Consider the following 27,793-nt stretch of genomic DNA (forward strand, 5'->3'; position numbering starts at 1 on the left):
GGATGGAGTTCAGTCCACTCGCTGTGATGTTCTGTGAGTAAACATTTTCCTAATTAAAGTGAGTTATTGTGTGATTAAGATGTTGTGTACTGCAGCATGAGTGATCAGGTGGATCAGTGTATCCATATCTGTATGAATGTTTAGAGGATATAAAATTATCTAATGAGTGTAAATGAGTCTGTATTGTTGGAATCTGTACCTGATCTTCTGTGGCCTGCTGTCATCTGCTTCTCTGTGGTGATTGTTCATGATCATTTAATCTGTTAAAAGAAAATGACTGAAAGGTGTTTGTACTTTCACTAATGAAGCTTGTTGTTGTGACTAAACTGAAATGTATTTAGATGTGTGCAGTCAAACTCAGTACAGCAAATGCAACTTAATAGACATTTTAATAAAACTAAAAGAATGCACATAATCATTTAAATACATTAAAACAAAATATTTTTTTATATGTCTGTTTAAAATGAGAGCAATAAACAAACACTTCTCAGTGGTCTTGTACACACACAGGGCAGTGTCAGTGTTAGAGGTCTGAGAGCAGAGACCAGTTCAGGATGTGGTTTGTTCTATTTAATGCAGCAGTGAAACCTAAACTGTGAGAAGCTGCAGGAGGTGTGAAGGTGGACGAGCAAAAGCAACTAACTTTTAACTGTTGATATACTGATTAAAATAACTAGTGATCCTTATAGAGCTCTTTTAATATCAGTTTTATAATAAACAACTTTTCAGAGTAGTGAGATTTCTGAACCTTTTCTCAATGGCCACATTTTAAGAACAGTGTTACTGTTGTTTGCTTCCTGCTCTTTAACAAAATATGTTAAAATCCAAATTTTTGTTTATCTGCACTGGATATTTCTGGTTATCTGTAATAATGGTGGTTGTCAAGTCAGAAAGATTATTGTCATTTCAACCATATATAGATGACGGAGTACACAGTGATATGAGACAACGTTCCTCCATAACCCTGGTGCTACATTAAACAACATAGAGCTACATCACACAATGTAAAGCTACATACTGTAACAGAGCACACAGCAAGGACTAAAGTAAGTGAGTGACTGATAGGGAGTGAGAAAATAAAGATGCATGCACATGGACCATCATTAATATTGTAGTCCACAATTTTTATTCAATGAGAGCAGACAGAAGTTGTGGTCTTATTTCCTATTTTTAACTCAGTGTGCTCAGCAGTGAACAGGGAGGGGTGTAAAGCTGAATACTTTGAAGCAATAACTGACTTTATAAACCTGAATCTTTACAGGAAAATGTAAACTCACTGGCATTGTATTGTTTGGAAAACAAAAGTTGAACAGGGTAAAAAATATTGGCACACTCCATGCATTCAAGCTGCAGGAAATATAAGAATTCAGGATAATCTGCTCAACTACATGATCCTCTGAGTTCAATATGGCTGTGCATCCAATCAAATTTAAAGAAAGTAGCAGCTTCTACCTTTTAATAAATTACATTGTCTATGAAAATCTTTACCTTTTGTCGCATTACACTCTGAAAAGAAAATAAATTAGGTCAGATTTTTGAGCTGGATGTGCACATTATAACCCTCATCATCAAAATTAAAATAAAATTTAAACACATTGTAGAGGATTATTAAAAAACAATTACCTAACTACCTAGTTTCATAAATGTCAGGATTTCTATCTGTTCTGCCCTTTCCTTCTTTATCTTCTAACAGTACCACTTTCCCTTTACCAGCAGATGTCACCTGAGTGGCCCTACTCCCTAATCTGCTCCCTGTTGCCACTTGTCTCAGTAGACTATTTGTCTGTTCATTGCTTGTTGTTTTTGCCTAGCCCTGTGTTTCTGTAATAATTTAAGATGGACAGAACAGGGGGAATCGAAAGCTTTGTGTGAGTAACCGGAAACATGGAAAGCGAGCAGGGGCCAGTGCTAGGCTAAAGGCTAACCCTAGCTGGCCTGCTCTAACATCCATCCTGCTAGCAAATGTTTGCTCCCTGGACAATAAATTGGACTACATCAGACTTCACACATCGTGAGTACAGACACTGCTGCATCCTTGTGTTCACTGAGAGAGTTCCAGATGAGAGTTTCACCGCCAGAGTTCCAGATGCCGCCATTCAGCTGCCGGTGCAATTTGAGCTGACCGAAATGCAGCTCTGTGTGGTAAGACTCACGATGGCGGTCTGTGTGTTTACATCAGCACAGAAAGGTGTAAGAACTATGTCCACATTTCCACCTACTGCTCACTACTGGTGGAGTTTATGGTCGTGAGATGGAGAACCTTTTATTTACCCCGGGAATTCACCACCGCTATTGTAGTCTACATTCCACCTAGCACTAATGCTAAGTAAGTGCTTAGTTCAATCTACAGGGCCGTTAGCAACCTCCACCAGAATTTTATTAGAATGTGGACTTTTCAACCAGAGGAGAAAACATGCAGGATGATGCTCGGCTACTGAGACCACATCTCTGTTATGCGGATCCCTGCATACAGACCACTCAACAGGCATTCAATTCCAGCTCAAAAGCAGGTGAAAACCTGGCCAGCAGTATCCATGTCTGCTCTCCAAGACTGCTTTGAATGTACTGACTGGGACTTGTTTGGGGAGGCTGCATCCAATGGCGATTTCATCAACTTGGAGGAGTACAAATATTCAGTGACCAGCAAGTGCATTAATGATGTGACCATCTCCAAGACCATCAATACACTCTAACCAGAAGCTGTGCATGACCGCTAAGGTGCATGTGCTTCCTTCAAAGCAGAGGACAAGACGGCCTTATAAGGGCTTCCAGTTGATCACAAACTACAAGACAAATTCACCTGCTTGTGACCATGTCCCTCTCAGATGCACTGAACGACTTCTATGACTGGTTTCAGGTGCAGAACAACATGGTGGCGAGGAGGCCCATCCCTCCTCCCTGCGACCAGGTGCTTTGTCAATCCACAGCTGAAGTGAGGAAAACTCTATTCAGAGTAAACCCAAGGAAGTCTGCTGGACCAGATAACATTCCTGGCAGATTGCTTAGGGAATGTGCAGAACATCTAGTCTGTTACCAACATCTGTAACATCTCCCTGAGCAGCACAGTTGTTCCTACGTGCCTTAAGACGACAACCATCGTTCCCGTGCCGAAGCAGTCTACTGTCTCCTGCCTCAATCCCTCAGCAAGAACGGCATGTCAGTGGTACAGTTAAAAGCCTGGTTTGGAGCCAACAACTTGTATTTAGTATTCATTTGGCAGAGAACTTTAATTAGTCACTCAACACCAGCCCTATCACCAAGAAAGCCCAGCAGCGTCTCTATTCCCAAAGAAGAGTGAGAAAAGCCCATCTCCCTCCATCTAACCCTCCATCCTGACCACATTCCACAGAGGGACCTTCGGGCAGCTGTATCACTGCCTGGTTTTGGAACTGCACCATCTCAGGTTGCAAGACCCTACAGAGGATAGTTAGGACAGCCTATATGTCTCTCACCACTTTATCACAGACATTTACACCACACGCTGCATCCACAAAGCATTGTGGGCGACCACACACACCCCTCACACACACTTTTCACAAAGAGTTTCCAAAGCATTCTGGTTCTCACAACCAGACTATGCAACAGTTTTTCCCCCCTCAATTTCCCCCCCATCAGGCTCCTCCACAAAACAGAACTGAACTGAAACTCACACACACACACACACACACACACTCACTCAACTTTGTGTACTGAACTGCTACACACTGAACTCAAACATACACTCGTACTTATTTCCCACATTCATGTCTTCAGCACCACCAATATTATTTTAATTATTAATACACAACTGTTTACATGCTGTTTGTTTACATCCATTGACTGCTGCTATTGCTGTTTTGCACAACCAATGTTAACATTTTGTGTTTTTTATTTGTATTTATACACTCCTGTATTCAGTTCTGTCTTGCACACTGCACAGTATAATATACAGTAGGTTACTGGCTGCGCTATTTTGTTTTTTGTGTATTTGTCCTGCACTGTCTTGTGTTTGTCTTTTCACTGTCTTGTCTTGTACTGTTTGCACCAGGCTGCACACAATGCAATGTATGTGGTGAGGACACTTACTAGTCCTTAACTCTGTGTTTTCTGTTATTTAGCTTTGTGTTGTTTATGTAGCACCAGGCTTCTGGAGGGATGTTGTATCATTTCACTGTGTACTGTGTCAGCTATATATGGTTGAAATGACCAAAAAAAATGCTGCTTGACTTGAAATGACCAAAGTTCAGACTCTTGACAGTAAAGTGATCAGCCCCTTACAGTAAACTATTATAAAGTTGCTCAGGAGCAGTTAACTCCAGATCATTTACCAGGCTAATTTCCACACTTAACATCAAATTTAGTCATTTTGATTACTTCAGAAAAAAACAGCTCGTTCATTATATTTTCACTTTGAGTGTATGGCATTTAAAATAATTTATGATTAGGGAAATGCATTAATGCTTTTAAATGGTTTAACACATATGGTACCACCAACAAATTGGCAAGATTTGGATGCCCAAACCTGGACAAGTATCAGAGAAACTACCACGAGGCCAACACAAACTTTTAAAGGACTCACAAGGCTTTATGTCTGGGTGGCAGAAAGGAGCCTTTTTTGAAAAAGTGCCATTTTGTCTCGTTTGGGCTGTGCAAAAACACACCTGAAAACTATGATGCTATCTAGAAAATAGCGCTATAGTCTGAACTTTTTTATGTTAAAGCGCTAGTGTGAAGCATGGTCGTTGCAGGTTATTCACCTTCCAACATGACAGTGATCCTAAACATAGCACCAAAAGAATAATGCAATAGCTTAAGAATGGGGAATGTCCTCGAGTAGACAAGTCAGAGCACAACAGAAATCACACTAGTGACACCTAGTGGTGCAACTAGGCATCTACCTTACATCTGCATAAATCAACAACTGTGTTATATCCATTTAAAGTAAAGTAAAATATGTTTTGCATCTCCGGGCAAATAATATTTGGTGAGAGAGGACCCAAAATGGCTCTTTTAATCTTAAATGTTGCAGCCCCCTGCCCTAGACTATCAATGTTTCATCAATGTTTCATTTCATTCATAGACTTTTACTCCAGGCTGCTATATAGTGAATGCTTGAAATAATTGCATACATTCATTGTACAGTAAAACAGTTCATTTTAAGTGAATTCTGATGCACCTTTGTTCAGCTTGGGTAATATCATTAATCAGGATTAAAGAGTCAAAATGTTCAGCCCAACTACATTTACAAAGTGTAGGAATCTTTTTTGAGACATGTGAGAAAAATATGTTGATCTGATTGGCCTCTATTGGCATTGTAGGATTATAAAAAAAGGTTCTAAATGCATAAAATGATATAACTTAATCATTAAAAGATGCTGTAGGCAGCTACCTCCACATACACTATTTTAAGAGAATACCATCTCCTCATCATGTGGGGCAAAACACATAAAACATTATACCTAAACTGTCATTGACCTTTTTTTATTTGGAAATACAGCAACTGTTTAAGTTTTTTTTTTTTTTTTTTTTTTAGAAAAGGGAAGGAACTGCAGATTCAGTCTGCATGCATTAAAGGAGAAGTTAAATCTTCTTAACAGCACTCAGCCTTTTTTTATTTTTAATAGTGTGATCTCACAGCAAGAAAACAGAAAGTGCTGAGGCTTTAATGCACTTTACAATGTGCTGTTCACATGAATAAACTGAGCCATTTTTATGTTTACATCATGTTCTCTGTTTCTGTTCTCTTTTCAGTGTTGGTTTCTCTTGAAACTGTGACCCCGGCTCGAGGTGATTTATTCATGGAGAATTATTTGCATATCTTTTTTTATTCTCTGCATTTTTATTTGTATTGATAAAATGTTTTTATTTTGACATGGTCACATGATAAAGCACAGTGAATCTCCTGCTTATGTTGTAAAGTAAAAATCAGCTCTGACACTTTCATATTTTATTCCAACAGAAAAACCCAAACTGACTGTGAAAGTGAATCCTCAGAGCTCTGTCTACACTGGAGACACCATCACTCTGAGCTGTGAGCTGCAGGGGACGACTGCATGGGAGTTTGAATGGTACAAAATTATAATAAGATACAACAAGGGAACAGTGAAAAAAGCAAACACACTTATAGAGACCTTCTATAATGCAGAAGAAACAGTGTACAAGTGTCGTGCTGTGTACAGTAGCAGCAATAAATATTACACACAGTACAGTAATCTTGTCAAGATTACAGCAAAAGGTATGTTATTATTTTGTACTTTCTTAAATAGGCTTAAAGATATGAGGGTGTGATTAATATGTTGCATTATTACTGTTTCCTGTTTAACAACAGACAGTCCTGTGTGGATCTCCACAGAGCTCAAGGAGACTCAGTGACTCTAAAATAAAAACTAAATAAAATATCTAATTAAATACAATGATATCAAGGTCTTAATGTTTTGTGTATAAAGCTCAATATTCTTTACTAAAAAGCAGATCCTACTTGTGTAGTCTCTTATATGAAATGTTAATTTTCTTATTAGCTAAATGATTACCTGCAACTACAAAATAGCTGTATATATCTTTTTAATATCTATATATAACAGGTTTAGGAGAAATGTAAACAAAAATATATATATTTTTACATTTGCATGATATTCTATAATGTTTTAAAAGTCATTTGTGGACCCATAAATAAAAAGGTGTAACAATTACTCATTGAAACATTTTCCTCAATATTTTCTAAAAATGTTAATATTTGTATGGAAACAGAGAAGTGCAGAAACACTCTGTGGCGACTCGCCGCCGCGTCGGGCTGAACACAGACACAGGAAAGCTTACATTAGGGTTAAGAATGTCTTTATTTGGGACCAGAAGTGAGGGTGAAGTGAAAGGGAAGTATTGTTGCAGGGGAATGGTGTTCTGGTGCCCAGGAAAGGAAGTGAGGAGTGGCTGGAGCGGGAGAAAAAGCGGAACATTCTCACCACGCTCCGATGCCCCAGGTCCCGTCGTGTGGCTGGCTCATTTGGCTCATAGGGGTCAGGATCTTCCTGCCACATGGCCGAGTCGTCATCCCTCACTGACTAGGCGTTCCGCAGGTCCAGCGGGAATTTCTCTCTCGCATCATCCGTCTGTAGCCTTTAGTGAGAGAAAGAGGGGTGAGAGCCGCCATTAATCGGGAGCCCGAGTTTCTCCACCTCACTGTCCTTCCGGCTGCCTTTTATCATCGCCTTCTGTCCTCGCCAGCTTTGAAGACAGTGTTGATCCGCCACTCCGATTGAGCTCCAGCCATGTCTCGTAAAGACGCCACGCCCCCTCATTTGTTCCGCTGGGCTGCTCCACCACAGCGAGCGCCACCTCACTCCTTCCGTGCGCTGCTGATGGTTATATATGGAGCGCTTGCCCCTCTTGGCACGTGAGGTGGAGGCCCGTCGTCACATACTCATGATACCATTCTGCATTCTGATTGGTCAATGTTGTGATAGGGTGTTGATTTATTTTCTATAACAGCAGCTATGACAGTGAGCTTATTCTAATCTGCTACTGTTTCTACAGTAACAGCTCATCACTGTCTTATTACACAGGCATGAGCGTTAGATACTGTACTTTATTATACGGGAGAAGTCCTGACCCACAATTTTCACATTTCAGTTATGATGTTGTAATAATGTAAGATGGGGTGTGTGAGTTTGTATTTTATACATTTTACACACATGAAACATCTGTAGATATACTAAATGATTATTTGTATATTTTTGTATTTACTGTTTAACAGACAGAAAATGAGCAGTGCTGAGTGTATGTGCAGTTCAAATAGGCTCAATGACTCTAAAATAAAAAAAATATATATATATATATATATATATATATATATATATATATATATATATATATATATATATATATAAAAGGGAGAGAAACGATGTAACCCATATATTACCATGGTCTTGAAGTTTGTGTGTATTATAAATAATTAGCTTTACTAAAATGGTGGGTTGCTTTTACTTTTGTAGTTTTTGATAGATAATTATCTCTAACTACAGAATGCCTGAATATATGTTGGTGTTATCTAGAAACATTTACTGGATACAATCCATGAAAGAACTCAAACAAATAATAAATGTACAACACAGATTTTGTTTCAATTGGTCAATATATTTGTTTTTGACATGGTCACATGATAAAGTGTAGTGAATCTACTGCTTATTTTGGAAAGTCAAAATCAGCTCTGACACCTTCATCATTTCACATTGACAGTAAAAAAAGATTTAAAATGAAACCCCACAATATCAAGGTCTTAATGTTTTGTGTATAAAGCTCAAAATTCTTTACTAAAAAGCAGATCCTACTTGTGTAGTCTCTTATATGAAATGTTAATTTTCTTATTAGCTAAATGATTACCTGCAACTACAAAATAGCTGTATATATCTTTTTAATATCTAGAAAATATATTGAAAACAAGGCATGTGAGACATCATAGAAATCAGCTGTAAAGAATCCAAATATTGATATAATTAATAAATCTATGCATCGATTTTGGATTAAATGTGAAATATTTATATTTTATCCTGACACAATTACATGATAAAGCACAGTGAATCTACTGCTTACAGTATGTTGAAAAGTGAAAATCAGCTCTGAAACCTTCATCATTTCATTTTAACAGAAAAACCCACACTGACTGTGAGAGTGAATCCACAGAGCTCCGTCTACGCTGAAGACACCATCACTCTGAGCTGTGAGCTGCAGAAGACGACTGGAAGGAAGTTTTTCTGGTACAAAAATTCCAAGCTTGTGAACACTGAAGTTACCAACACACTCAGTGTGAGATTTGATAACGCAGAAGAAACAGTGTATCGATGTTGTGCAAGCAGATCAAGCTACTACCATAACAACTACAACTACTACTACACAAGACTCAGTGATTCTGTCACCATTACAGCAACAGGTATTTCAGGATTTTTCTTTTGTTTGTCAACAGGTTTAGGAGAAATGTAAACAAAAATATATATATAAATATATAATATATCTTCCTGCCACATGGCCGAGTCGTCATCCCTCACTGACTAGGCGTTCCGCAGGTCCAGCGGGAATTTCTCTCTCGCATCATCCGTCTGTAGCCTTTAGTGAGAGAAAGAGGGGTGAGAGCCGCCATTAATCGGGAGCCCGAGTTTCTCCACCTCACTGTCCTTCCGGCTGCCTTTTATCATCGCCTTCTGTCCTCGCCAGCTTTGAAGACAGTGTTGATCCACCACTCCGATTGAGCTCCAGCCATGTCTCGTAAAGACGCCACGCCCCCTCATTTGTTCCGCTGGGCTGCTCCACCACAGCGAGCGCCACCTCACTCCTTCCGTGCGCTGCTGATGGTTATATATGGAGCGCTTGCCCCTCTTGGCACGTGAGGTGGAGGCCCGTCGTCACACACTCATGATACCATTCTGCATTCTGATTGGTCAATGTTGTGATAGGGTGTTGATTTATTTTCTATAACAGCAGCTATGACAGTGAGCTTATTCTAATCTGCTACTGTTTCTACAGTAACAGCTCATCACTGTCTTATTACACAGGCATGAGCGTTAGATACTGTACTTTATTATACGGGAGAAGTCCTGACCCACAATGTTCACATTTCAGTTATGATGTTGTAATAATGTAAGATGGGGTGTGTGAGTTTGTATTTTATACATTTTACACACATGAAACATCTGTAGATATACTAAATGATTATTTGTATATTTTTGTATTTACTGTTTAACAGACAGAAAATGAGCAGTGCTGAGTGTATGTGCAGTTCAAATAGGCTCAATGACTCTAAAATAAAAAAAATATATATATATATATATATATATATATATATATATATATATATATATATATATATATATATAAATTAAAAGAGAGAAACGATGTAACCCATATATTACCATGGTCTTGAGGTTTGTGTGTATTATAAATAATTAGCTTTACTAAAATGGTGGGTTGATTTTACTTTTGTAGTTTTTGATAGATAATTATCTCTAACTACAGAATGCCTGAATAAATGTTGGTGTTATCTAGAAACATTTACTGGATACAATCCATGAAAGAACTCAAACAAATAATAAATGTACAACACAGATTTTGTTTCAATTGGTCAATATTTTTGTTTTTGACATGGTCACATGATAAAGTGTAGTGAATCTACTGCCTATTTTGGAAAGTCAAAATCAGCTCTGACACCTTCATCATTTCACATTGACAGTAAAAAAAGATTTCAAATCAAACCCCACAATATCAAGGTCTTAATTTTTTATGTATAAAGCTCAATATTCTTTACTAAAAAGCAGATCCTACTTGTGTAGTCTCTTAAATGAAATGGGAATTTTCTTATTAGCTAAATGATTACCTGCAACTACAAAATAGCTGTATATATCTTTTCAACATCTAGAAAATATATTGAAAACAAAGAAAGAATACAAATATCGATATAAACAATAAATCTATGCATCAATTTTGATTTAAATGTTAAATATTTATATTTTATCCTGACACAGTTACATGATAAAGCACAGTGAATCTACTGCTTACAGTATGTTGAAAAGTAAAATCAGCTCTAAAACCTTCATCATTTCATTCCAACAGAAAAACCCATACTGACTGTGAGAGTGAATCCACAGAGCTCCATCTACGCTGAAGACACCATCACTCTGAGCTGTGAGCTGCAGGAGACGACTGGAAGGAAGTTTTTCTGGTACAAAAATTCCAAGCTTGTGAACACTGAAGTTACCAACACACTCCGTGTGAGATTTGATTATGCAGAAGAAACAGTGTATCAATGTTGTGCAAGCAGATCAAGCTACTACCATAACAACTACAACTACCCCTACACAAGACTCAGTGATTCTGTCACCATTACAGCAACAGGTATTTCAGGATTTTTATTTTGTTTGTCAACAGGTTTAGGAGAAATGTAAACAAAAATATATATATTTTTTTACATTTGCATGATATAACCCTAACCCTTGAAAAAAGGTGTAACAATTACTCATTGAAACATTTTCCTCAATATTTTCTAAAAATGTAAAAATATCTGTATGGAAACAGAGAAGTGCAGAAACACTCTGTGGCGACTCGCCACCACGTCGGCCTGAACACAGGCACAGAAAAGCTTACATTAGGGTTAAGAATGTCTTTATTTGGGACCAGAAGTGACGGTAAAGTGAAAGAAGAATAGTGTTGCAGGAAATGGTGTACAAATAATATATACAAATAATATACAAATGTATACAGATAATAATTATTTGTATATTTTTTGTATTTCCTGTCTAACAGACAGAAAATAACCAGTGCTCCAGTTGAAATAGGCTCAATGACTCTAAAAATAAAAGAAATAAAAAAGGGAGAGAAACAATGTAACCAATATAGTATCATGGTCTTGAAGTTTGTGTGTATAATAATTAATTATCTTTACTAAAATGGTGGCTTAATTTAAAATTTTAATTTTTTTGTTTTTAATAGATAATTATCTCTAACAACAGAATGCCTGAATATATTTTGGTGTTATCTAAATATATAAACTGGATACAATCCATGAAAGAACTCAAACAAATAATAAATGTACAACACAGATTTTGGGAAATATAATTGTTTCTGACATGGTCACATGATAAAGTGTAGTGAATCTACTGCTTATGTTGGAAAGTTAAAAGCAGTTCTGACACCTTCATCATTTCAAACCAACAGAAAAACCCAAACCAACTGTGAAAGTGAATCCTCAGGGCTTCATCCAAACTGCAAACACCATCATACTGCACTGTGAGCTGGAGGAGGCTAAAGGATGGACGTTTTTATGGCTCAAAAATTCACAGGTTTTGAAAAATGAAGCCACCAACACACTCAGTGTGAGAGTGGATAATGCAGGAAAACAGTGTATCAGTGTCGTTCAAGACGGACAATCTACAATAACAACTATAACAACTACTACTACTACACAAGGCTCAGTGATTCTTTCACAATTACAGCAAACGGTATTCCATGATTTTTCCTTTGTTTTAAATAATCTTGAAATAAGTTTAAAAAAGCTATTTGTCAGTTGTGGCCCCGTCTATAACAAGGTGTAACTGGACAAAAGAAAGTAAGTACAACAGTTAAATGTGTGTTTATCAGATAGAGATTCACTCTCATGTATGAGATGCAGACCTGCATACAGGCCTTACAATGTTTTGGCAAAAATATAAACCACTCATTAAAACACATTTTCATCTTTTATCATTTTTTTTACACTTATTCTAATATGTTACTGTTTCTATAGTAACAGCTCATTTAAAAGGACTTGTACAGTGGTGTTATGACCGGAGCTGGAAACAGGGTCATCAATGTGAGTCTAGTACTCTAGAGATCTGCCACAGGATACCAAGGATTCACATGCAGAAAGTAGGACAAACCTGGAAGTGCAGATAAAAGATTTTTGAGAAAGCAGAGAGAACACCAATAGGAGAGGAGAGGGAGCATATTTCACTATACAAACTGCAATCCCGCAAGTGAAAAACTCTCAGCCGAAGCCCAAGAAAGCCCAAGTAAATAGATGAAAGCAAAAACCTCAGGCAACCTAACGAAAAAAAAAAAGAAACACAGCAAAAAAGATACAGAAAGGCAAATGAAATGTAAGACAAAAACTGAACAGGCCGTGGAATACATCTTAGCAAGGACCATGGAAAATGGAGGCAGGGAAAACAAAAACTGAACGAAGGGCAAGGGGAAAAACTACCGCATAAACAGCCTGTGAGGCGGGAAACTAAAGGAAGCACATTATCTAGTGGATAATGGGAAAATCCTGACACAGTGAATGCTATATATAATCTATATATAAAAAATTAAGATATTAGAATTCATTATTCATAGAAACATAAAGCAGTAATGTAATGGGTTACATGAGCGAACGATGAGAACTTTTCTGTAAGATGTCTATTTATATTAAAATAAATAATGGAAATAGACTTCAAAGTCAGCAGTTTCAGGATCTGATTTCTGACAGGCATATTTATCTGTGGTAAGTGGTTGCTCAGTGGTGATTGGAAGGTCAGGGGTTCCAAGCTTCAATATCACAAAGCTGCAACTTTTGGGCCCTTGAGGAAGGCCCTTAACCCGCTGTCCTCACAGGGATACTGTATCCTGGCTGCCCCTGTGTTTTGACTTCAGCTTCCTCATATCAAAGGGATATGCAAAGACTAAATTTCACTGTGCTGTAATGTATGTGTGGCAATAAAAAACCCTTTAAACTCTTTTTTATTTGTCACATGTACATTACAGCACAGTGAAATTTAGTCTAGGTAATGCTACGTAATTGGAAAGTTTACTTCTAGCTGCATGTAGTCCTAGTAAAAGTACTTCCATTTTATTAAAGTTGAGCAGAAGACAGTTATCAAACATCCACTCTCTAATGTCCTTTACACACTCCTCAACATTGTTAAGCTGATCTCTCTCATCTGGATTTGCTGAAATATACAGCTGTGTATGTTTCATCAGCATAGCAATGCAAGCGAACACCATGTTTATGTATAATTTCACCGAGAGGCAGCATATAAAGAGAAAAGCAGAGGGCCTAACACAGATCCTTGCAGAACACTTAAGTTACTTAGTTAAGATACTTTAACTAACTTTAGTATGGAGAACTCACCATTTTGTTCTGACATGGTCATATGTTAAATCACAGTAAATTTTCTGCTTATGATATAAAGTGATTAGCAGCTCAGACACCATCATTTCATTCTGACAGAAAAACCCAAACCAACTGTGAGAGTGAATCCTCCAACCATCTACACTGGAGACACCATCACTCTGAGCTGTGAGCTGCGGGAGACGACAGGATGGAACTTTTCCTGGTACAAACATTCCCAGCTTGTGAACACTACAGCTACCAACACACTCAGCGTGAGTGTCAATGATGCAGGAGAAACAGTGTATCAGTGTCGTGCAAGCAAGACCATCTACAACAATTATAACAGCTATGACTACTACTACACAAGATTTAGTGATTCTGTCACCATTAAAGCAAAAGGTATTTAGTTTTCCTTTAGTTTTTTTCATCCAACTGTAAAAATATTACTTCATTATTAAAATTCCGTTTTTATCATGCCCAAACTAAAATTAATTCTATATAAGATTTAGGAAAAGTCTCTCATGTGATCTACCAGCCAAATCTCATGGTATTTAGTGATTATAGTCACAAAATGTAATCTATTGATTCGTGCTCATAGACAAGTATTTCCCTTTTTTTGTGTCACTGAGGACGACTTTCTATGTGTTATATTTAAAAATAAAGTATTTTTGGTGCCTCTGGATACCAAAAACGCTGCATTTTTTTTCTCATTTTTGTATTGATTATTATTATTTTCAAGCACCATTACATGGGTTAAAAAAGTTTACCTGTAGCATTTCTGTCAGCGTTACCTATTATCTACTGCCTTTGTTGCTATGGAGATGGAGCCAGACGAAAACAGTCTGTGCTGAGTGACACGAAATAAGAGGGAAATGCATGTCCATGAAAACATATGGATAGATTAGAGTTTGTGACTATATCACGAGATCCCGTGAGACTGTGTTTGATCTACAGTGCTCATGGTGTCCAGCTGATATCAGGAAAGAAACACACAATGCACTCTCTGGCACATACATTATTCGGTTTGATGCAGGAAACAGACAAGTATATATACACTGGACAAAAAAGTTGAGTGTTGGAGAGTTTTGCATTCTGGCCTAAAAGAAAAACATGTCAGGCGATGGTTTACCAAGCAGAGCCTTTTATTCATTCAGCCCAGTACTTTTTTTTTAGTAATCACAACAGTACACACACTTGCAATCCTGCACGGTTTCCCTTTAATGTCCACCTGGGATTCTGCGTACTGTATCAAATCTTCACAATAATGCAAAGGTTAAAAACATCAGCGTAGAAAAGCAAATAGATGAGACTCCTCACACTTCAGTCATGCTGGTACACTTTAAGATGTTGGTTTGTGAATTTACTCTATTAAAAGATACAAAATATAATAAAAAAAATATCAATGACATAAGACAAAGCTGAAGGACATGCAGCGACTCTCAAAAACTTTAGGTCTTTATGTGTATAAAACGGTACACAGCTCCATCTATAAAACTTAATTTTACTAAAAACTTAATATTCACTAAAATGTTGGCTGATCCTGTTTGTAGTCTTTTATTTGAAATGAGAAATTACTATATATATTTTAACTAGATGATTATCTTTAACCACATTATGTCTGTATACATTTTGACAATATCTTGTAAATAAACTGAATAAAAGCTTTGCAAGAAATGATACAGTTGTAATAAATGTACAACACTGATTTAAAATAAATGTTAAATATAAATGTTAAATATATGTTAATCAGATACGATCACATTATAATGAACAATGAAATTACTGCTTATGTTGAAAAGTCTAAATCAGCTCTGACACATTCATCATTTCACACTGACAGTAAATCCCAAACCAACTGTGAGAGTGAATCCACCAACCATCTACACTGGAGACACCATCACTCTGAGCTGTGAGCTGCAGGAGATGACAGGATGGAACATTTCCTGGTACAGACATTCCCAGCTTGTGAACACTGCAGCTACCAACACACTCAGCGTGAGTGTCAATGATGCAGGAGAAACAGTGTATCAGTGTCATGCAAGCAAGACCATCTACAACAATTATAACAGCTATGACTACTACTACACAAGACTCAGTGATTCTGTCACCATTACAGCAAAAGGTATTTAGTTTTCCTTTAGTTTTCAACAGGATTGGGAGATATAAAATATAAATCCCAGAATTATTACAATTCCATTGTTTTATTTTATCAAACTAAAATTAAATATTGGAGAGGTTTAGTAGTGGTCTCCAATGTGATCTATGATGATCAGTGTTGGGCAGTAATGCATAACATTAACACAGTTACTTTTGACAGTAACTAAAACTGTAATGCGTTAATTTTTAAATGAAGTAACTCCGTTACCGTATGGTGCGTTTGTCTGTTACTTTTTTAAATGAATGACTTTCGGCTGAAGTGTAGCCTACAGTCTAACCTGTTTACAACAGCGACGCATTGTAGGATTGGTGGATGAACCACTGTAAACACGAAGAAGACGCACTGTGGGCGTGTCTCCGTTTATTCAGGTCTGTGCGGCAGTAATGGCGAGTCGAGGCGAGAGCAAGATGAGTTTCTCAAAGTGGAAATATGCTCATTATTTCACTTTAGTTGAGTATAACAAAAACTTTTAAGTCAAATGTAAGCTGTGTCTTTCTGGTTCGAAGGTTGTATCTACTGCGATAAACAGCAACTCCAATCTGTTGAAGCTCCTCCAGAAACTCCACGCCTCGACGAAGCTAGAAGCTAACCCGGTGTTCTGTTCTACATTGTTGATAGTTTTCATACTTAAGTTGTGAAAGGAACATTTTTAAGAACTCAACACAACAGATTTTATGATGCAGAAGCCACTTTAGTTTTTGATTCTGAATATATTATTTAGCTTGTTTTGTTATTTATTTCAGAAATCCTTGTGATATATTCAGTTTGTGCTGCTCTGACTTAAATAAAATAGTGTTTAGAAATGACTTTGTGTTTAAGTAAGTTTTGTGTTTGTATAGACCATAACGCATAAAAGGGCATTAATGGGAACATTAAAGAACGTTCTTTAAAAAAGTAACTAAAAAGTTACTTTTAACAGTAACGCATTACTTTTTGGTGTAAGTAATCAATAAAGTAATCGAGTTACTTTTTGAATGAAGTAACTGTAACTAGTTACTATTTTTTAGTAACTAGCACAACACTGATGATGATCGTGGTGTCTGGCTGATTTCAAGGAAGAAACATTTATTGTGGCACACATACATTCTTTGGTTAGGACAAGTACAACCCCAATTACAAATAAGGTGGGGCGATGTGCAAAATGTAAATAAAAACAGAATGCAATGATTTACAAATCTCATAAATCCGTATTCTATTTACAATAAAAAAATCTAATGTTTAAACATCAAACTGAGGTCTAGACTGGAGGCACACCAGTGTAGCATCCAGATTCTTCTACTACACAGTCATGCTACTGAAATAGATGCAGTAAAATCTGTATATGCCATTCATATCCCATACCACCATAGATGTGGCTTTTTGAACTAAGGGCTAATAACAAGTCAGATGGTCCCTCTCCTCTTTAGTCCAGAGGACATGATTTCCAAGATTTTCAAATATAACTACAAATTTATATTCGCCTGACTACAGATTTCCTCTTTGCCTCAGTACATTTTAAATGAGGTTTGGTTCCGGAAAGCATGGTGGCGTGTCTGTATCATGTTAATGCATGGCTTCTTCTTAGCATGATAGAGCCTGCATTTGTGGATGACTTGGCAAACTGTGTTCACAAACAATGATTTTTGGAGGTGTTAATGAGCCTACGAGCCTTGTTCTTGTCACTTGTGCACAGATATTATGTACTGTAAATTATGAGATATACAATAGTTTTGCAATTTTATGTTGAGGAACATTATTCTAAAATTGTTCTACAGTTTGTAGACAAAATATTTCACAGATTAGTGAAGCTCTGCATCTTTACTTTTAAGAGACTCTGCCTCTCTATGATATTATTTATTATATTTGATTACTATTTATACCCAATAATGAAAAAATTTAAGGATCTCCCAGGTACACTGTGTGCACTTCCGGTTTCGTGGCGCGTACTTCCGGTTCCGTGATGCACATTTCCGGTTCGGCGGCCATCTTGCCGTTTTTCCCGTGGCTCCCAGTATTTAAGGACAACCAAGACTTTCGATCGGGCCAGATTACTTTACCGGGCTACCTAGCCCCTGAGATTACTCTTGCCACCCTGCCTGCTCTGGTTTCTGATTCTGTTCTGTTCCTGTTCCTGTTCTGCCTCCCTAGTTACCTGGTTTGGACTCTGGACTGTTTTTGGTTAATGTTTTGCTCTGCCCTGTATTGATCTGTTTGCTGTTTTACGGATTTTTGGACTTTTTGGATTTTGCTTTTGTCTTTTCCTGCATCGCCCTGTTTGCCTGTGTTTTTGACTCTGGACTGTTAATTGGACTTTGCTTTTGCCTGTGCCCTTTCATTAAAGCCTTTTTTCTCCATACCTCTCCATACCTCATCCTGCATTTGGGTTCTTACTCACCTAGCCCTGCACCCGTGCATCCCTGACAGAATAATCTGGCCAAAGATGAACCCAGCAGATGTTTGAAAGCGTTGGGCTTGCTCCACCGCAGACCAGCAATTCCGGGACCAAACCGAGACGGTGGACTTTCCGAGGCTCATCCCCCAATAGAGAGATGAGTATTTCCGGGTGCGTCAAGAACAATCTATGGCAAACCAGCTGTTTTTAAATAACCTCCTTGAAACAGCTGTCTCTCCAGCCCCTGAGCACTGCTGGGAGGGCTGCCCAACCTCAGTCTTTCTGCCTGAATGGGGACGTCACCCAGCTCTTCTGCTTTGCCGAGCATGCTTCCAAGCCTGTCTGCCCTGCCGAGCATGACACCAACCCACCTCAGAGTCCCGCTGAGGGCACCGCTCCACTCCAGAGTCCTGCCAAAGGGCGCCGCTCCGCAACAGGGGATCTCGAGGCTCCTACACTCTCAGACCTTCTGCTCTTCATCACACAGGAGTTTATGTGTGTAGAGAAGAGAGAGGAGAACCAGCTAATTACACACTGTACAGCAATCCACAGCCTCTATGTATCTCTGGTGAGGAAAATTAACTGTTGGATTTGTTTAACTAATATCTGAGAAATAAATACATATATTGTTTAAAAATAAGAGGAGATTTGTGTTTCGTATCTTAAAACACACTTAAACCCTTCAGGATTAGTGCTCTTTATTTCCCCTTTTGTAAAAATGATGAGAAATGTCGTGGTTTTAAGCTGATGTGATCCCTGATCATGTGCACCTAGTCCCATTTCCACCATAAGACTTATTTGTCTTGATATCTCCTGTTTTGCCTTGTGTTCCTGTTAGGGTTTTCTGGGCTCGTGGAACTCTCTTCCGGTTTCGCGGGACACACTTTCGGTTTTGCGGTGCTCACTTTCGGTTTCACAGCTCGCACTTCCGGGTCGGCGGCCATCTTTCCATTTTTCCCGCGCCACCCGTTATTTAAACTCACAAAGGACGTATACTCTGGGCCAAATTATCTTACCGTTTTTTATGTCCATGGGATTCTTCTTGCACCCTGCCTGCTCTAGTTCCTGTTTCTGACCCTGACCCTGATCCTTGTTTCTGTCCTGTTTTTGGTTTGAACTTCAGACTTGTTTTGTGCTTCTGATCTTATTGTTCTGTTTGCTGCTATTTGGATTTTGGACAGTTTTTGTATTCTAGTTTTGTTTCTGCCCTTTGTTGCTCTGTTTGCCATGCCTGACATTTTTTTGGATTAAAGACTGTTATTTTTAACTCTTCATTTGCGTCCTGCATTGGGGTCCTTTCAGTCACACCCTCCTGACAGTTTCTGCTAATTTTTATGCCTTTTAATGTTGTCTCCCAGTTTTATTATGTACATAGGTTTTAAACTTTGCAATTTTGCAGCTTTTATGTTGAATTATTCTGTTATACCATCTTTGGTTTTTGATGCATGTTTTGGATTGTGGCTCTAATTACCAAATTAATTACCATCTGAAGACACACAACATGTAGCCACATTGCATTACATATTGCACATATTTATACATTTTTTTTTGTGTGTTTAAGGTGAATCTCCTCCAGTGTCTCTGATCATCAGTCCCAGCAGAACTCAACACTTTACTCGTGACTCTCTCTCACTGAGCTGTGAGGACCAGAGTAACTCTACTGGATGGACAGTGAGACGATACACAGGCAGAAAGAGAGTGTTAGATTGTTCACAGTGGGGATCAGTTACAAGATCTACATGTAAATTCAGCTTCCTCAACCAATCTTACACTGGAGTTTATTGGTGTGAGTCTGAATCTGGAGAAAACAGTAATACTGTCAACATCACAGTTCATGGTGAGTCTTCATGTAGTGTGTTTACTGTTAAAGAGAAAGGGAGATCTGTAATAACAGAAAATTGAGAACAACAAAATTTACAAATCAGCAAACTGTTAAAACTTTTTCTTTCTCAGTATAATACTTGTAAATATTATTGTGTAATTCTGAGTATAGATGTGTCAGGGTGTGAGTGAAACAGGAGGCGGAAGCCGGAGTACAGTTCGCTCGGGTTTTAATGATGCAAGTGAGGGAGAGAGATACACACAAGCACACGCACACACACGCACACACACACACACACACACACACACACACACACACACACACGCACACGGCAGTCCTTAGGTTAAGAGAGTCCGAGGTGCGCTTGGGGAGAAGCGTGGCTGATCCGAGATGCACGGGGAGGAGAAGGCGCAGCCGGTACAGGATAGTGGAGTCCGAACGGAACGGAAAGCAGAGAATCCTGCAAGTGGAGTCCGAACGGAACAAAAGGCATAGAGTCCTGCATGAAACAACGAACCCATACATTCAATAACGAACAAGGGAGTGAGTGAGAGTGAGGAGCTTATGTAGGAGCAGGGCGGAGTGATGATGAGCCCCAGGTGTGCGTGGATAAGCCTGGAGTTTCAGGGAGGGCGGAGGCATGAGAGCCACAAAAGGGGGTGTGGCAGGTGAATCCCTGACATTCCAGAGGGGGCGGCACCTGACGTCCCAAACCCACAAATGCCCGGAGGGCCAGGGCACTCGGAGGAGGAACCCGGTGTCCGTCCAGGGTCGAAAAGGACTCGGTCAGAACCGCCGTGGAACCAGGGAAGGCCGGGAAAGACTCGAGGCGGAGCGACAACCCTGGCAGAGAGCCAGAACCAGACAATGCCCATGCCGAAGACACGGGATGCAACCACGCCCTCAGCGGAGGTCCAAAACGGTGCGCAGCTCACCGCGGAGGCCAGCAATGGAGTGAAACCACCAGCGAAGACCGGCGGCAGGGCCAAGACCGGAGGCAGGGTGAAGGCCAGAGCTGGAGAGGTGCCTCCAGTGGCGACCGGGGACAGAGAGCCGCCCATAGCGGAGACCGGTATGGAGAAACGCCTGCAGCAGAGACTGGAGATGGAGAGACATCTTCAGCGGAGGCCGGAGGCAAAGAGACGTCTCCGGCGTAGGACAGGGACCAAGCTGCGCCTGCAGCAGAGCCTAGAGGATGAGCGACCTCCACGGCAGAGACCAGAGACCGTGTGACACCCACCGCGGCGATCGGGGCGGATTGACGCCTACTGGGGGGGTCTGGAGCGGAGTGATGTCCAGCACGGAGAAATGGAGCGGAGCGATGTCCACCCCAGGGACCCGGAACGGAGCGACGCCTTCAGCGGATACCTAGACCGAAGGGGTGCCCACCACGGAGGTCAGGAGTGGAGCTATGTCCGCAGCGGAGTGATGCACCTGGTGGGAGCAGAAAAACGTCCTCAGTGGTGTCCAGAGGCCGAGCGACGCCCACCGCAGAATCCAGAGGCCACGCGCCGCCCATGGCGGAGTTCAAAGCCTGTGCGATGCCCACGGCGAAGTTCAGAGGCCGGGCACTGCCCACGGCGGAGATGAGGAACGCAGTGACACCTTCGCCGGGGCTGTGAAAAGTGACGACGCCTTCAGAGGAACTCAGGAGTGCTTTGTCATCCTCCGAGGGACCTGGCAGAGAGACATCGCCCAGAGAGAGGCTCGGAGGCGCTATGTCACCCGGAGAGAAACCCAGAGGTGAGACAACGCCTGGAGAGGAACGCTAAGGCATGACTTCGCCTTCAAATGGTCTAGGAGGTGTGGCTTTGCCTTCAGATGGGTTTGGAGACAAGCCATCGCCTTGTGGGAGACTTGGGGCTGAGATGTCTTTGTCGGAGGAGCTCGGGGACGAGACGTCACCGACAAAGGAGCTCGGGGACGAGACGTCGCCGACGGAGGAGCTCAGAGGCAAGACGTCCCCATCGGAGGAGCTCGGGGGTGTGACGTTGCCATCAGGAGAGCTCGGGAGCGAGACGTGGTGAGGGAACTAGGTGGTGACATTTTGTCCGAGTCACGGCCCGGGGGCGGTATGACCTCCTTCTTGCGGCCAGGTGGCGGTGTAACATCTTCTACGTGCTCATGGAAACTCTAAAATGGAGCGGCACGCCCACGGGAACCCCGGAACAGGGCGGCATGCTCATGGAAACTCTGGAGCAGAGCGGAACGCTTGTCGTAACTCTGGAACGGAGCGGAGCGCTTGTGGAAACCCTGGGGCGGGGCAGAGCGCTCGTGGAAACCCTGGGGCGGAGCGAAGCGCTCGTGGAGACCTTGGGGCAGAGCAGAGCATTCGTAAAAGCCCCGGAGCAGAGTGGATTCCGGAAACCCTGGAGTGGAAAGGAGCTCTCCTGGAAACTCTGGAACTGAATGAAGCTCTCGTGGACATTTTGGAGTGGAGAGGAGTGCTCGGGGTCACACTGGAGTGGAGCCCTCCCAGGGGGCTGTAAGGCAGATCCACTGGAGTGATCCCGATCATCCCCGTGAGAAGCCCAACGAAGTGGGTGCACGAGCGGAAAACGCCTCTGAATGCGCTCCACAGCTTGCTAGCGAGAGAGAGAGAAAGAGTCCCCAGACATCAGAGAGATGTGGAGCGCGATCTTAGCCATTTTGGTGGTGTAACAGGAGGGATAGAAATCCATGTATTCACCAACGCTCCGTATAAATCCGTTCCACTCAGCCTTATCGCGGAAAAATCGAGCCGGGAATCCTATCATACTCTCCAGGGGGCGGGGCGCGTGCTTCTGGGTGTTTTCAGAGGCGGAGCTTGGCTGTCGCACCATCGCGGCAGAGCGAATCGTCCCTCCGAGGCTCGAATCACGCCGGGACCACGGCGGTAACCAAATCATGTCTCTGTCTTCTCTCCTTCTCCTTTTTAAATGTATTTTATTTTTTATTCCTTTTCAGGAGGTTCCTTATTCTGTCAGGGTGCGAGTGAAACAGGAGGCAGAAGCCGGAGTACAGCTCGCTCGGGTTTTAATGATGGGAGAGAGATGCACACACGCGCACACACACACACACACACACACACACACACACACACACACACACACACACACACACGCAAACGGCAGTCCTTAGGTTGAGAAAGTCCGAGGTGAGCTTGGGGAGAAGCGTGGCTGATCCAAGATGCGCGCTGAGGAGAAGCACAGCCGGTACAGGATTGTGGAGTCCGAACGGAACGAAAAGCATAGAATCCTGCAAGTGGAGTCCGAACGGAATGGGAGGCATAGAGTCCTGTGTGAAACAACGAACCCATACATTCAATAACAAACAAGGGAGTGAGTGAGAGTAAGGAGCTTATGTAGGAGTGGGGCGGAGTGATAATGAGCCCCAGGTGTGCGTAGTTAAGCCTGGAGCTCCAGAGAGAGAGGAGGCATAAGTGACAACGAGCCCCAGGTGTGCGTGGTTAAGCCTGGAGCTCCAGGGAGAGTGGAGGCATGAGAGCCACAAAAGGGGGCGTGGCACGTGGATCCCTGACCGTATGTGTGTAAAACATGTTTTCCTAACTGACTACAAGTTCACTTACATACTCACACTGATAATGACAATAAAATTAATAATGTACTGCATATTAATCAGTCAGTCATATTAATCTCGGTTTATGGGTTTATGGTGTTTTTGAGCAGGAAATAAAAAAGTGCACATGGCTTAGTGGTCTCCCATGTGACTGTATTTCTGATGATCCTCTTCGTTGCTACACAATCACAAAACAATTTCTGCACAGTTAATGGCATTAGAGATTTATATTAAACATTATAAAGAATAATGTGTTTTATAAATTCACTCCTATTGTAGGAAGATGCAGAAAGGTATATAAACATTTTCACCCAAAGCCCAGATTACAATCTGTTTTACTTTTGTCTTTTAATCAGAAGTATCTCCAGATCACATTCATTTTTTTCATCTGTTCACTAGTATGTCAGCATCCACTAGTCTTAAGTTGCACATCAGATGTAACTACAAGGACTTTTTTCTAGTTAAGTAAGATTGAGCATGATGGCAGTTCCTTGGGGTCAATAAATCAGACTCGGCGACTCCACATTTCTTACTGATTAATTTCAGATAAAAGAAAAAATATTTATTCTCAGTGTGTTTTTCTGTGTTCTAGATGGAGATGTGATCCTGGAGAGTCCTGTCCATCCTGTGACTGAGGGAGATCCTCTGACTCTACACTGTTTATATCGTAACACAAATCCCTCAAACCTCCGAGCTGATTTCTATAAAGATGGATCAGTTGTCCAGAACCAGACTACAGGAGAGATGATCATCCATAAAGTCTCAAAGTCGGATGAAGGTTTCTACCACTGTAAACATCCAGAGAGAGGAGAGTCACCGAGAAGCTGGATCTCAGTCAGACGTGAGAAATTTATTTTATATTTCTTTTCCTTTTTTTTTGTAGATTCAAAATTTAAAATTTTCCCCTTATTTCTTTCTTCAATTTAAGGCTCTAGATCGAGTGGTAAAACAGTACAAGTGTCTGTGGTACTGAGTTTGGTGTGTTTCTTCATTGTAATACTGATCTTAATGCTCCTGCTGTGGTACAACACAATAAAGAAAGGTCTGACAATCATTTTAGCCAGTTTATGATCAGATGTCGATATAAAAAAAGTTTTAAATAGTTTAAACTTTTTTAGTCTTTCTTAACTTTAATAAGCTGTAAATGAATTTGTCTCCCTCTATAGACAAACAGAAAACCAAGCAGAGGCGCTCAGGAGCTGAAGACTCTCTATCAGGACAAACATCACTTCAGCCTGGTCAGACTCTGTCTCACTGTCTCGTATTTATTCAAAAATACCACATATTTATATTTGAAAGACATATTCCATTTCAATATCTTTATTAGAAAAATTCATTACATTAATTCTTTTGGGTTTTATTATTATTTTTAAATATTTATCTCATTGGGGAAGTGTGAGCTCAGTGGTTAGGGCTCTTGTTTACTGATTGGAAGGTTGGGGGTTCAAGCCCCGTATCCCGAACTGCCCCTCAGCAAGGCCCTTAAACCTCTGTGCTCCAGGGGTGCAGTTTCATGGCTGACCCTATTCTCTGACCCCAGGTTCTGAACAAGACAATAATCTCACTGAAATAAACAAAAACAAATAAAGGCTCTATTATTCATTTACAACACGTCCTCATATCAAATTGAGATCTTTTTTTTTTCTTTAGGAAATGAACATATTTATGCCACTGTGGATCAGGCAGGTATCAGTGGACCAGGTAGCTTTATTTCACACATTTTCTACTGCATTTGGAGACTAAATTATAGATTTTCTCTATACAACAAAGTGCAGAAGTGTTTTGTAGTGATTAACACACTGCACTTTGTTCAGGTGAAACTGCATCTGAGAGCGGAGAAGCCACTTACGCACAAGTCACGAAGAAAAAGACGACAAACAGGAACAATGGTAGTGTTTTTTTCTTTAAACTGTAATTAATTGATTTTTTTTTAAAAGCCAAATAATACTAGTCTTCTGCATATTCCATTATTTTCTCATGTGTTACACTGACGATGAAGATCATTGGGATGGTTTTGTTCTGTGTTACTGCAGGCGCTAATGCTGAACTCTGCCTTAATGATGTGACTTACGCTGAGATTCAACTATATCCAATAAGAAAAGTGAAGAAAGCACAAGGTAGAGCTTGAATAAGAACATTTATTCTTCATCATGGGTCACCTGCACCCTGTTATTGTTTAATGAAATGATGCAATAAATACAACACTTAATTAATTACAGAACATTTTTCTTCATTTATAGTTACATTCCATGGCGCACAAATCCATAAAACCTTTCACTTACATTATAATGACTACAACAGTCGTTCCCTTACCAACTTTTCTATCTCTCTTTAACATAATACAGAAAATGCAACTTTTTTTTATTAAAAAGTTAAAAGCAATTGGCTAAAATTTGTAATATTTTCCATAAATGTTAAATAACAGATAGAAGTCATTTATATATTTTTCTTCCTTTATCTGTTTATTATGAGCCTGGAATTGTGAATAAGCATAAAACATAGAACCAATACTCTATTAAACACTTCCTAAGGAAACAGACTGTGGAATTTCAGGAAATTATTCATGGATTTGTTTCTTGTTCCCAACTAGAAAAGAGCAGTGTGGCTGAAGATACTGTTTACTCAGAGCTGCATCAGAACATGAAGGTAAATCTCATTACATTTATAAAGTTTAGAAGACCATTCACACAACATGAAGTAAAAAACATGTTTAAAAGACACATTGTAGAATTTGGCCACAGCAGAAACGAAGACAATTAAAAAGACATGAAAATGATCATATTTACTGATCTAAATACACAAAACCTGCCTCTCAAAATCTGTGATGGTCTGAAGTCTTCATACATGTTACATTGGTATCTGCCTTCACGACTTCTATCATCTCATTCTACTTGGTCAATTATGTGATATATGAATATACAAAATACTAGTTTGTTCCATTATTGATGAGAATATCAGGAGAAATGTATTTTCTTACTATATATATGCAACCATGTGTTTCTTCTCTTTCTGCAGTAAACTGCAACTGAAGAATCTCCAGAGAGCTGAACAACTTTTGAAGGAATTGAAAGAAATGTTTGTCTTTTTTTTTTTTTAATGCTTAGCTGCTACACTATTAAATGGCTAATTTAAGATTGTATTATGCTCAAAACTTTTAGTTGTTGTTAGAACTTTCATACATTGACCATTCACTGATGAACCTTCAGAAATACAAAAGCAGGTCTCCCTGAAGAGGTGTGTAAATCACAGAAGTTTAGGACATGTCATATCAAGATCAAGTCATTCTTTGGCATTCAAGGCCTTTTCAGAATGGCTTAACTCAATGTTTGGACCTGCTTAAGAATCTTGTGATATGATTTTGTCAGTGTCAACCTTTTTTTGCCCACCAGATGTCACTGTTTCCTCATTTGTACCTTCTTTCGAATGCTTATTTTTTTAATATTCTGTCCTCTCCTGTCTCATATCTCTGTTGGGTCTTTGATTTTGTCTTGTCAAACTCTCATTTATGTTTTCTTATGACTCCAACCATTTTTTTTTCTCTGTCTATATACATTTTTGCTTTTTATCCTGACACTCTAGTTTATACTTATAGTAAACTAGTACTATAGTTTGTGATGATTTTCTAATTTCTAATTTAAATATTTCTAATATAATATATTTTTTCTTTTTATGCCAAGTTTTTAAATATATGGGTGCATATACAACATACAGTCAAGAAAATATTTTGTCAACTGTTCAATAGAGCAACAAATAAAAAGCCATGTTTAGCTGGAATGAATTTCAGAGCTATAAAAAGGTTAAATTAAATTTATTTGCACCTTCTCTTGCATTACTAACTTCACCTTGTGGAATGAAGACTCTAGTAAATGCCTTGAGAACTTCTCACTTCTTAAAAGTCTTATATTTTGGAATAAAGTTTAAGAAAACAATATGAATGCAAATTTGATTAATTCCTGAGTATTTTTGTATGAAGGGACATGTATAATACTTTTTGAATGTCAAAATGTATCCTTTAGCCGTACTTTATAATACATGTATGTAGTACCTGGTAGATGTTAAGTACAAACTGAATTCAGTTCCTGTAATATAGAGAAAAGTCATTCCTCTTTATTTCTTACATCACAACATGAAGGACAAATTACATTTACTTATTCACTCAATCTACAGCAGAATATTGTATAGCACTATTATTAGTGGTATATATACCACTAGAGGGCGAAAAAGATGTGGTGTTTACTATTCAACTGCTGGATTTCCTTCTTCACCCTCAAAAACACAAAATGTGTATTTCCA

General features: G+C 39.7%; 1 protein-coding gene across 3 annotated transcripts; it reads left to right on the plus strand.

The window, feature by feature from the left end:
• The first annotated feature begins 4 nt into the window (after positions 1 to 4).
• LOC124387369 (low affinity immunoglobulin gamma Fc region receptor II-like) lies at positions 5 to 27,793 on the plus strand. Of its 3 annotated transcripts, XM_046851691.1 has the most exons (17): positions 5 to 33; positions 5,731 to 5,766; positions 5,939 to 6,047; positions 8,621 to 8,902; positions 10,576 to 10,857; positions 11,677 to 11,960; positions 13,709 to 13,990; positions 15,432 to 15,713; positions 19,682 to 19,957; positions 24,093 to 24,341; positions 24,429 to 24,542; positions 24,667 to 24,738; positions 25,151 to 25,201; positions 25,315 to 25,389; positions 25,534 to 25,617; positions 26,091 to 26,146; positions 26,516 to 27,793. In XM_046851691.1, the coding sequence occupies exons 8-17, from the start codon at positions 15,515 to 15,517 to the stop codon at positions 26,516 to 26,518; spliced, it is 1,179 nt and encodes a 392-aa protein (XP_046707647.1). In that variant the 5' UTR covers positions 5 to 33; positions 5,731 to 5,766; positions 5,939 to 6,047; positions 8,621 to 8,902; positions 10,576 to 10,857; positions 11,677 to 11,960; positions 13,709 to 13,990; positions 15,432 to 15,514; the 3' UTR covers positions 26,519 to 27,793. The 3 variants fall into 3 exon arrangements, with proteins under 3 accessions (XP_046707647.1, XP_046707646.1, XP_046707648.1); XM_046851690.1 differs by lacking the exons at positions 5 to 33; positions 5,731 to 5,766; positions 5,939 to 6,047 and having other exon boundaries at positions 8,173 to 8,902; XM_046851692.1 differs by lacking the exons at positions 5 to 33; positions 5,731 to 5,766; positions 5,939 to 6,047; positions 10,576 to 10,857 and having other exon boundaries at positions 8,173 to 8,902.

This window comes from Silurus meridionalis, chromosome 6 (genome assembly GCF_014805685.1).
Source record: "Silurus meridionalis isolate SWU-2019-XX chromosome 6, ASM1480568v1, whole genome shotgun sequence".
Classification (NCBI taxonomy): Eukaryota; Metazoa; Chordata; class Actinopteri; order Siluriformes; family Siluridae; genus Silurus; species Silurus meridionalis.

What these genes read in the sequence shown, in the direction of transcription:
- LOC124387369 (XM_046851691.1), top strand. Translation starts at nt 15,515, where the DNA reads ATGACAGGATGGAACATTTCCTGGTACAGACATTCCCAGCTTGTGAAC. An exon ending in TGTCACCATTACAGCAAAAG is followed by an intron (nt 15,714 to 19,681) that starts GTATTTAGTTTT and finishes TGTGTGTTTAAG; the next exon opens with GTGAATCTCCTCCAGTGTCT. An exon ending in GTACAACACAATAAAGAAAG is followed by an intron (nt 24,543 to 24,666) that starts GTCTGACAATCA and finishes CTCCCTCTATAG; the next exon opens with ACAAACAGAAAACCAAGCAG.